Source organism: Crocodylus porosus, unplaced genomic scaffold (genome assembly GCF_001723895.1).
Source record: "Crocodylus porosus isolate Cpor-Errol unplaced genomic scaffold, CroPor_comp1, whole genome shotgun sequence".
Taxonomy (NCBI): Eukaryota; Metazoa; Chordata; order Crocodylia; family Crocodylidae; genus Crocodylus; species Crocodylus porosus.
In genome coordinates this window covers 3,185,067-3,197,246 of record NW_017728931.1, presented here as the reverse complement: position 1 = coordinate 3,197,246, position 12,180 = coordinate 3,185,067, and the positions used below count along the sequence as shown (strand labels likewise).

Genomic DNA, 12,180 nt, shown 5'->3' with positions numbered 1-12,180 from the left:
GCTGCTGCTTGCCTCCTTCCGCCTGGAGTGAGCCACGCCTGCATCCCACACACCCCCCTCCACCCCAGCTGGGCAAGTGGCAGCAGGGCAGAGCACCCACTCCCAGCACTGCCGTGCCTACATCCCGTGCCCTCCCTCAACCCCAACAGACTTACCAGCTGGAGGCAGCTGTGTCAGCTATCTATTTACTCAATGGCCGAATCTCCAAAAGCGGACAAATCTTTCCTGAAGCTTTTCCAAATTGATTTGGATGCTTCAAATCAATTCAGAGCTTTTAATTGGTCTCCCAGTTTGATTCAGAGATTCAGTCCCTGAATCAGGCCGAATCTCCTCTGAATCAAATCAGCTACCAAAGCTTTGCACAGCCCTAGTAAGTATCACACTTTATCCATTTGACTTGGGCCAAAAGCAGATGCATAGCCAAGGCAAATTCTACATATACTGTTATGGCAAAAAGATTTCTGTTCAAAGTTTCAGGATGCAAGACACACACTAGTAAAAAATGTGAGTGTGGGCAATGCATTTTGAAGAATTTCAGTTACTGGTAGGTAACATCCTTTTTTGTCTGGAAGATTTGTCAGTTAAACGAGAAAGACTAAACAAAGACCAGATATGTACAACATTAATTGATGGTACATTGCCATCTGAACCTGATTCTCCATCCATATCTAGCATCCCGAAATAAGATAGCATCACCCCTGAGGACTAAAGCCACAATGCAAAGCTCTTTAATGCTGAAAGGAACTAATTATAGATATATCTTTAGAATTATTTTAACCATATCCTGGTTTACTTAATTTATTGTTATTAGCTCTATCCAGTCTTTCACCAAGTTCACTTGGCAGCTGCGTCAGATTTATTTCAATTTTGGGAGATTTTCTTTTCTTAAATCCTTTAAAGACTTCAGAGGGAAGGATGAGGTCTGATAAAACATTAGCTACATGTTCCCTTTCATTACATTAAGATTTGCCAGAGGAGACTCTGTTCTTCAGGTGCTGGACAGGACGTAGTCCTTTGTTTCAATCCCAGACTCATAAGTCCACCCAAAAATTCTTTGTGGTGCAGTAATTTAGAAGAAATAGCCTAAAAATCCCCTTTATTTAAAATGAAGACAGGGTGGGACCTTAAAGACAGACTCTTCAGAAAAGTGCCACCCTGCCCTACCTTTTGCCTAACTTCAGATTAACATAGCTCTCTTTATTTAAAAGGGTATGGTATCCAAAGGGATCATTTTGTATCCTATTCTCCTGCTTTGCCACCCTGTAAGTATAAAAATCTAGGCCTGGATCCAAAAAGATACCTCCTGGCTTTAACACTGTGCATTGTCTTGCCTAAGATTTAGGTATGTGTATCTTTAAGTGGAATTTATAAAACTGAGTTGCGTGTTTTACATCTTCATACTTTGAAGGGAGACCCCCAAGTGCCTTTTAGTTGAGATGCATAGGCCAACTGATAAGAAGTGCTAATTGGGGGTGTTAGATTGGCATCTCATTTCTCTCCTGGATGTAGATAGCATTTATGTTGCTCCCTGAAGCCCCAAGGTAGGCATTTCTGTTAATGGGGAGTTTATAATCTAAAACCTTGCCCGTGTTTAATCACCTAAAACCAGACTTTATTGAATCAGCTGGGATGCTGTGTATACATTTTATCCAATAACACTGCTTCTGCATCTTGCATTGCAGTCTCAGGCCAAAACCAGGCTCTCCCCTCCTAGGGGAATGCCTTTCTCACTGGGCTACAGATTCCAGTTCCTTTTTTGCTCTTCATGCCCTATGAATCTTTTTCCCTAGATGGCCCAGTGGGTCAGTCAGTAAGTGGTGAACAGTGCTTTCTGCCCTGTTTAGCCTCATGGTATGACACTTCTGAGAAAACAGTTTTTTATAGATAAGCATTGCCATTTTGTTTCTGGTAGAAATAACAGGCAAAGCTCATTATAATGAGATATCAGGTAAGATATTTTTTGCTTTTCCAAAGCTTCATTGATCCTTGTTACTGTATTCCAGTACCTTAAGATATCATTCTAGGAGGAGACTTTTAAAGGCACAAAGAGCAGTTTAGGTGCCTGACTTCTATGGAGAGTCTGTGAGAACTTACCTCTCATTTTTGCTGTTGGAAGATCTTTCCCCATCCTCACAATGATCTAAATTGATTGCATCCAAAAATAAAATCAGTTTGTTTTTTTGATTTGGCAGGTGCCGTTTTTTGGTCCTCTGTTTGATGGAGCAATAGTGACTGCAAAACTACTGCCAAGCCTTATATGTGCCACATGCATCAATGCCAGCAGAGCTGTGAAATCTCTCATACCACTCTACCAGAGCTTGTATCCTTTTCCTGTACTGATGTGATGTTATTCCTATGTATAGCTCCAGATTACAAATAATCTTCTGTTAGAGGTAAGCAATAATGACAACTCCTCACTTTGGCTTTATATTAAGGGCTGTGTGCATTGGGAAGAAGTCAAAACTTTTTTCATATAAAGAATTATTTTAGCTGAGCTTTGAAAAATAATTTAACTCTAACACTACAACAGCGTTCTCAAAATTTTGAAGCCTTCTGTTAAATGCCAAGTTGGATACAGTAGTGCTTTGAACTTCAAGGGATGGTTATTTTCAAATTTACATAATGAAAAAAATAATCTCTTTACATTGGCCTGCAATTTATAATATGGAGACTATTTCTACTCCTGTACCTTATTTATACATTGGGACCCATAGGCACTCTCCATATTAGTAAGACACAGGCCCATGGTGGTTGATATTTATCATCAGTCCTTATCTCCATTTTCATTTTATTTACATTGTCTAAAAAAATGTTAGTACAGTAGTTATAGGTAACTAAAAACATGCTTCTACATTACAGAATTGTGTAGGATAGACTGTAATTCTTACACGGTATGCAGGCTAATGGCATAATAACACTCATTCAACATTCTACATTACTTTTTTCTTAATGCCACCAGTGTTAGTGTGCATGGTTACATACCTATTTACTCAAATATAGGCTGAAGTATTTTTCCCCCAGTCAGCATCTTACATTCACATACAATGGAACTGCATTAAATTCAGTGTCTATCATTAAACTGCAGCCAAAAGCAGCATGTGTTCAGAAAGGAAACCAACTATGAAGCTGATTAATTGCAGTCAACACTGAGCATGACTATAAACACATGGCCCATGATGGGCAAACATACTGATGGGAGCCTACTACAAAGATAGGTTAGCGCAGCCCATCTGAATAAGATACATGCTCATTGTGCACAGTCTCCCTCAGCACCAACTTTTTTAAGTCATGGTGAACCACTACATTGAATACATTTTGATTTTCTCTTCACTCCCACAGCTGAGCTATTCCTTTCTTACCCATTTCCACTTATTCCTATTTTTTTCACAAGCCTTAAATGTTTGGCAAACATCACCAAATGGCGCCCCAAATAGTTCACCCAGAATCCCTCTATGGACCCCTCTGCCACCCTGCCACACATGATTAGTGTGGCCCTGCTTTCCATGAAGTAGAGCCGGACCAGATTGCCTTATCTGCATATACATTTTTGCAGGATCCCAGGATTCATGACAAGAACACCCGGTTCTGGTCATGAGCAGGGGGTTAATTAGCACATGGTCCTTTGTTGGGGGTATCTGGAGAATGCACCTATACTGAACAATAATGAGATATGGGATCACCATGGCTTGAAATGTTGTTGACTCTACTGGGGACCAACCCAGTGAACTCTAGGTTAAATTAAGAGCAGGGATCCTGGGTTTCTTCAGTAAAAAAAAAAAAAAAAAAATCAAAATTTTATGATTTAAAAAACCCCAAAATCTACATTTTTCTGTGATTAAAACAAAATGCCACTATATAGATATATAATAATCTGGTTCATCCAATATTGATACGTTTCTTGAAACTGCTGCAGGTTTTAGCACAGGTTTTCCATAAACACACACTTAGGCAGCACTTCTCTGTCCACTTATATAGAGTGTAAACTATGCATGATATTAGTCCAAAGCCAAAAGCTCATGTTCAGGGATCCTGGTTGTCTCTGATAAAGATACATGCAACGTTTTCTGATTTAAAAAAAACCTCTTTTCTGTGATTAAAACAAAAATGCCACTATATATATATGTGTGTGTGTATGTATGTGGCGTGTGTGTATATATACATACACACACACACTGCCAAACCTATTGGTATGATGTGGGTTCTTTCTCCCAAGGTGGAGCACCTTGCATTTCTCTATATTGAAATTCATCAGGTTCTGATCCACCCACTTTGCAAGCCTGTCCAAGTAAGTAGCCCTGAATCCCCAGCCTATCCTCTAGTGTGATCTCACCTCTCCATAATTTGGAGTCATCTGCAAACTTAGCCAGTCTGCTTCTAACACCCAAGTCAAAGTCGTTTCTGAATATATTAAAGAGTATTGGTCTGAGTACTGAACTCTGAGGGATGCCATTGGTCACTATGCGCCGTGTTGACTCGGTTCCATCCAGTATCACTCCCTGGGTCTGATCACAGAGACGTTCCCCAGCCATCGGATTGTAAGGTTGTTGAGGCCGCCGTTCCCCAATTTTGTTGTGAGAACATCATGGGAGAACAAATCAAAGGGTTTTTTGAAATCCAAGTAAATGACATCATCTCCTCCCCTGTCCAGGTGATATGTCACCTGGTCATAGAAGGAGATGAGGTTAGTCAGCCATAGCCTACCCGCAATGAAGCCATGTTGGCTGTCTCTCAGAATGATACCTTCTGTTAGCCTGTTGTTGATGGATTCTTTGATAATTTTTTCCATGATCTTTCCAGGGATTAAGTTCAAACTGATTGGCCTGTAGTTGTCCAGATCTTCCTTTCTTCCTTTCCTGAAGGCACCCTATTGGCCCTTTCCCAATCTTCAGGAACCTCTCCTGAGCACCACAAGTTCTCCAATATCCTTGCCAAATGACCCCAGAAGATATTCATCCAAATGCTTCTTGAACGTGTCCAGAGTAGGTGCTTGCACCACTTCACGGGGGAGAGTCTGTTCCAGACTCTGGAGACCAGACAGTAAAGAAGTTTTTACTTATGTCCTTATTTCCTTATAAATTTCCCATATATAGAATCTAATCTTGGAGGGGAGTGGGGGAGGTCATCTTATATTTGACTAAATATGGTATATAGTCCCATATATTTCAGGATCAGAGTCCTTCTTGATTTCGTTTATTTTGAATGCTTTTAATTTTTTTTATGATATAAGGCAAGCTCCTTGAATTTTATAAGCAGTTAAAAATTGAATATTTAATCTTTGTGATGAAAGGAAGACTATTTGATGGTTTGAGAGCTTATCAGATGACTGTTGGGGGGCGGGGTTCTTGCTATTATGGCTTCGTAAGAAATATTTTTCATAAGAAGAGCAGAATGAGTTTTGTGGAGGGCCTCCAAAATGAAGACTAGCTAGCTTTGGAATCAAAGAAATTGAATATTTTTTGTATTAACCTTACATTCTCCCTTTTCAGTTTAGAACATAAAAAGCAAATAGGCATTGCAAAGCAGTTTCATGTAAAACATTAATTGCAATATTATAGCAGAATATAATAGCAAACTCCAAGCTTACTAGCTTTTTCACTGTTGTTTCATGAGTGGGAAATCCAGCTTAAGTACGCCTATCAAAGTAATTCTTTCTGTCTGTAACCTTAACTGTAAGAGCAGATGTTTTAAGCTGTACATAACAATAAAACAATCAGTGTAGCATTGCTGGTAACCTGAATATAAGTAATAGAGTTTACAGGAGTGAAAAAGATGCTATTAGCTCTTAGAGAAAAGAGATTTTTAATGCAGTTGGAAAACAATAGATCTGTTTCAGCACAATGTTCATCCTTGCCCTCCTATATTTTCCTATAACAACTTACTCAGCAGACTAAGTAGGTTCTGTCAAGTTCAGCCTTCATCTAGTGGTCACTGCTCTTTCTCAGTGGTGAGGGCTAGCTCAACTACCATCTGCTTATTTTTTCCCTAGTGGGCAATCATTGGGCATATTTTGGTGTCTAGAGTGTTGAAAACTGGAAGTTTGCCACTTGCTATGGTTACAATTCCCAAGTTAACCAATGATTTTAAAATCAAATTATGGTTATTGAGTATCAGGTTCCAAAAACTTTTTCAAAAGCTAAGCCACCTCACAAACAACAGTAGCACACAGAAGAAATAAATACTGTAGCATTTTTCTAATTTCAGAGTACTGGATAAAGATTAACATATCTCAACAGTTTATACTTTTGGGCTACAGAATGATGTTTGCATACTTAGATAGGTGTACGTCTATAGTTTGTTTTGGTTTTAAAGAAAGCAACTGGGTCTGATAAGGTTAGCTTACAAAAACCACTTGATTATCCCTAACAAATACAAATGTGTATATTTATGCACATGTGTGTAATACTTAATGGCCTTTGAAAATAGCAGTAGTAAGATAAATTATATTTTGTGTAACTAAATATTTTCCTAAAAAGATGCCAGGAATAGATAAACAGATTTTTGCAAAAAAAATGACATGTATGCTTCAGGTCTTTCTCTGAAACTTAGTTTTTAAGGTTTAAAAAAGGTTCCAGTAAAACAGTACTACCAGGCCATCAACCCTTTCTTGTGACTGTCCCTCCACCTAATCCCAAATAGGATTCTCATGACCATCATTTCCATTAAGTCTAAAGGCGTTTTCCAGCCTCTCCATGTTCCATAAGCATTTGGTCTTCACCAGCTTGTTATGACCCAGTCTTCTTCTGGCCTCTGCTGCTAGACCAATGTGTCTTAATCTTTTTCAACTCAGAGCACCTCTTGTTAGACTCAGTACACCCATTTTAGAATGCCATGTCTTTGCTTGGTTTTTTTTATTATGTAAAACTAACAATTGTAGAACAATTCTTCTGTTGCAAAAAACTCAGAAGGACCATAACAGATCAGAATGTTTTGACACTATAGATTACTATTTAAAATCTCTGAGTTTTATCTTATGAATTAAGTGTAGGTTTTTGCATGCTTAACAGCATTAATATTGAGTGAGAATTTAGAGAATCTCATGACATCCTGGTTGAGAATTACTTCTCAAGACTGAACTAAAACAACTCATAGTACCTTTGGGGGCACCTTGGCAGGTCAAGCTGGGGTTATTCCTTGGTTCCAGACATCCCTCCTGTACCTACCTTGCTTGTGCTGTAGCTCCTGTTGCTGTGGGCAGGCACCAAGCTGTACAGTGCCTGCAGTGATGTGATGTGAGTAGGGCCTGGGAAGCTGAAGCTTTAACAAAGAAGTGGCTGGACCTCACAACAGTGGGACTATCCCATCACAGAAATGAAGAAGCAGGGTATGAGGTAGGGAGACTAGCGATAAGTAACTGTTATTGTAGGTGAATGAACCACCTGTGAATAACAAGCATGAGTATAGCAATCCTTTGAGCAAGTAAAGGATTAGTGACATTCTGAAAGGAACAGAACCTGTTGCAGGAGACACCTACCAGAGGGACTCCATTCTGGGAATTTAGGAAGGAAGGAATGAGATGATGGATGGTGAAGAGAGCAGAAAAAAAAAACATAGCCTTCTAGGAACTAAGGACCTGTTTGGGATGAGAAGGGAGCTCTTTCACTTCAGCCTGATGGGTGGAGGGAGGATTTTTTCAAGCTTTTTTTTTTAAATTAGAAAAGGTATGGATGGGATGAGCTTCAAAAGATCATAGACATCTGTAAGATGAATACACCCAAATGCCTATAATATAGCTATATCATAAAAAAAAGAAGAAAACCTACAGTGGCTCATCACAATGTCAAAAGTTCAATACATATACATTAGTAGCCCATTTCCTAACTTTTGGATCATCACTGTATTTGGTGGTGTCCAGCTCTCTGATGGTGTTTCACCTCCGTGGTGTTTCAAGAGTGTCTCTGTCAAGAAGAAAATAGATATTTGATTGAAAACTAATGCTGTGTTCCTGGAACAAAATCTTGTGTTTGCAAACAGAATGATGTGAATGACATGATCAAAGAAGGTGGCAATCCTAGGAGAACATGTTGCCCATTGTCCTGCAGCTTCAACAAGCGGGACAATGGCTGACATGTTTCACTCAGTGAAGCAGATCAGCTGTGCCGGGACATGTCCCAGCACAGCTGATGCACTTATTTGGCGATGTCCATTTCTAGCCTTACGGAGGTAGCAACTGCAGTGCAAACCACTGTACCTCCAATGAGAGTATACCTGGAAAACTCCATTCAGTACTAACTCTCTGTCTGAGTAAAGAACCAGTCTTCATTAATGTAAATGATAGTAGCACTCAAAAACATGGTACAGAAAATATAATAATTGTGGGGAGTGGAATAAATGTAGTACACTTCACATAAAAGTGTTCAGATTTTAACTTTAGTAGCATGCAGTGAATAAATTGGTTGTAGTGCCTGAGGGAAAGTGATCTGCATCTCCGAGATGGCGGGCTGTAAAGTCCTGACAGCCTCATGCAAATAATGACAGCTGAAGTCACTTGTTGGAAAGTCTGTAAACTCTGGTTACAGCTGCACTTGTCAGTAGCTTTAAGGGAAGTGTAATCAGCCACAGAGATTAATTTGCATCTCAATTAGAAACAAGTCAGGAGGAAGCACTAGAGTCTGTTGCTAGAAGGTTGTGGAAGAAATCTCATCAGGCACAAAAGCTTCCCAACACTCAGTACTCCAGCTGAGTGGAGGACAATATCTGAGGTTTAGTTACCATGGGGACCAGAAGCCTGCAGAGCCTCAGAAGAATCCAGGGTTTGCACTGCAATCATTTGGTCATGATGACACAAATTCCACTGTTGTACCCAAATACATTTTTTCTGTTGGAAAGCTCTTAGAATGTGGGAAAGGTAGATATATCAAAGAGCACATACATTTTTTCATTGACCTTAAATACTTCATGTTGCTGCAATGTTAGAGCAAAAAAAATATTCATAAAACACCCATTGATTGGATTTCAACCTTAAAATGTAGGTGCTCTTTATAAGTCATATCCCAAAGAAACAAATGAAAGGCCAGGTCCTTTACATAGTTTCATGTTTAGATGGCTAACAAAATTTCCCTTAAAGCTTGTAGAAATGTCTGGATGAAATACTTTAAAACACACTGAAGTCAGCTTTCACATACTTAAAACAGATGTTGAAAAGTAGTGGCTCATTTGCTTTCAGGAAACATCCCACCATCATCTGTTTTGTGGTAACGTCTTCAGATTTTATATTTCTATCACTAACTGTTAGCAATCAGATGACAGTATCAAAGATGAATACAGAATATTTAGACGCACAAATACTAGAAATCGAATACAGATATAAGAGGTTATTATACAAGAGTTTGGGAGTTTCAAACCCATCCTCTATTTTCTTGACAGAGAGGAAGGAAGAAGAAATCTTCAGAAAGTGTAATTTTTGCATACCTTCACAAACTAAAGCAGTTGATTGCGGAGAAACAAAAGATCATCCTAAATGAGTCGCAGTGGGTGCATCTACACAAGACACTTTATTCGAGATTAGAGCTAATTACTGTGCAGTAAGCATCACCATCTACACATGCAGCTACTTACTGTGCAGTAGTGTGCTCTAATTGTGTATAAATTTACTACCTGTAAATACAAGTAGCAGATTTACTCCCAATTACTTACTGCACGGTATGGCACATATAAACAGCTAACCAAGAGCAAATGTGCTTCCGGGCAGCTGGGGGCAAAAAATTAGCTCCTGCGCCCAGGAGCTGCCTGCTGCCAGGGTGGACTCTGCCACTGGAGCCTGGGCAGGCACAATGTCCCCCTACCCCAGCAGTAGAGAGAACCCAGCCCCTACCCCCGCTTTGCAAGTGGGGAATAGTGGATGGGAGATAAGAATCTCCCGTCCTTGGCCTTGCAGTTTCAGACCAGGGGCTCAGAGCTCCCTGCTACTGGAGAACATTGTCCCTACCCAGGCTGCAGTGGCAGAGGCTGCCCTGGCAACAGACAGTTCCTGGGGGCAGGGAGCAATATCCCAGCCCCCACTAAGAGACAGCTGTCTCCTGGCCCTGAGCTCCCTGCCAGCCCCTGGACTGGCACCCAGGAGAAGCCTAGAGCTTGGGGGGCTGGTACAGGGCCAGCAGGGACAGGAGCAGATTGCTGCCTTGAGCAGCAAATCTGCTCCCACATTCCTGCACATGTAGACAGCTACCCAAGGTGGGGTTACTCTAGAGTAAATTACTCTAAAGTAAACCTACCCCGGAGCACTTGTATGTGTAGATGCTCCCAGTAAATCTAAAATGGGTAATTATTTATATAATCTTTAAAGAACATAATGTAATAAGCATCGTGGCCTAGAAATGTAGTGGGAAAAGAAATTAACAGTGTGTACAGCCAAGCCTTAGAATAATTTTAAAGGAGGCACTGGCATTAGAAAACTAATATAAAAGTGTTCCCCTTCTCTCGAACCATTTTGGGTCTCCAAGGAGGCATACTCAGCCTTACATAGAGAGCTATAGCTCCTCTCTTCTTTCCTACCCAGTCCCTTCTGTGCAGCCTGTACCTCTCTATACATACAGCCCATTCGTGCATGGCATCCCACCAGTTCTCTGTTATTCCATTACTCCGCTATATGTAGCTGTTTCTCTCCTGGCTCCACCCCAAGTACCAGTGGCATCACAGAGGGTGAATGGCATGAAGAATCTAAAAGACATAGCATAAACAAAGGGTGATGAAGTGAAAACTTCTGCAGTTCTATAGGCACTTTTTTTAAAGACCTGTCCAAGTCATTCATGGCATGAAAATAATTGGCCTGTCACAAATTCATGATAATAAAAACTTGGACATCAGAGTTCTTGGTTAGATTTATCTTTCTTTAAGAAGGTCAGATTTAATTAAATTTATAATGAAAAGTATCCAGGAGCACATCTGTGAAGGACCAGCAGGAGATTATGCTTAGGGGCAATCAACATGGGTTCATTAGAGGCAGGTCCTATCAGACCAACCTGGTGGCCTTCTATGAGCAGGTCACAAAATTCTTGGACGCAGTTGCCGCGGTGGCTATAGTCTTTCTGGACTTCAGGAAGGCCTTCAACACTGTCTCTCACCCCATTCTCATTAAAAAATTAGGCAACTGTGGTGTCGATGCCTGCACAGTCAGATGGGTCACAAATTGGCTGGAGGGTCGTGCCCAGAGAGTGGTGGTCAACGGGTCACTTTTGACCTGAAGGGATATGGGCAGTGGGGTTCCCCAGGGCTTGGTCCTTGAGCCGTACTGTTCAACATCTTCATCAGCAACTTGGACAAGGGGATGAAAAGCATCTTGTTCAAATTCGTTGATGACACTAAGATGTGGGGAGAAGTGGGCATGCTAGAGGAGAGGGACAGGCTACAACTAAATCTGGACAGGTTACAGGGGTGGGCAGATGAGAACAGGATGGGTTTCAATACTGACAAATGCAAGGTGATGCACCTGGGAAGGAAGAACGAGCAGCATACCTACAGGTTGGGGAACTCCCTTCTCGTCAGCACAGAAACAGAAAAGGATCTTGGAGTCACTATTGATTCCAAGATGAATATGGGTCACCAATGTGGGGACATGGTCAGGAAGGCTAACCGCACCTTGTCATGCATCCACAGATGTATCACGAGCAGGTCCAAGGAGGTGATCCTCCCCCTCTATGCAACACCGGTCAGGCCGCAGTTGGAGTACTGCGTCCAGTTCCGGGCACCACACTTCAAGAGGGATGTGGCCAGCATCAAGAGGGTCCAGAGGAGGACCACTTGCATGGTCAGGGGAAGCAGGGCAGGCCCTACAAGGAGAAGCTACAGGACCTAAACCTGTTCAGCCTCCACAAGAGAAGGCTGAGAGGGGATCTGGTGACTGTCTACAAACTGGCTAAGGGGGACCAGCAGGGAATGGGAGAGTCCCTGTTCCCCCGAGCACTACCGGGAGTAACGAGGAATAATGGCCATAAGTTAACAGAGAGTAGATTCAGGCTATACATCAGGAGGCACTACTTCACAGTCAGGGAGGCTAGGATCTGGAACCAACTTCCAAGGGGAGTGGTGCTCACTCCTACCCTGGCAGTCTTCAAAAGGAGGCTGGATAATCATTTGACCCCAGCATTCTTTCCTGCCCATGGCAGGGAGTCGGACTTGATGATCTGCTCAGGTCCCTTCCGACCCTACCAACTATGAAACTATAAAGTATGATTTTTATAATTA

At 41.3% G+C, this 12,180-nt stretch overlaps 1 protein-coding gene across 3 annotated transcripts in view; it reads left to right on the top strand.

Moving 5' to 3' along the window:
* Positions 1–12,180, top strand: part of RALGAPA2 (Ral GTPase activating protein catalytic alpha subunit 2) — a 357,121-nt gene that overhangs the window by 260,976 nt on the left and 83,965 nt on the right. For all 3 annotated transcript variants that reach the window (XM_019544076.1, XM_019544075.1, XM_019544074.1), the window contains one exon: positions 2,193–2,320. In XM_019544076.1, the coding sequence (XP_019399621.1) occupies positions 2,193–2,320 (128 nt within the window). The remainder of the gene's footprint in view (positions 1–2,192; positions 2,321–12,180) is intronic.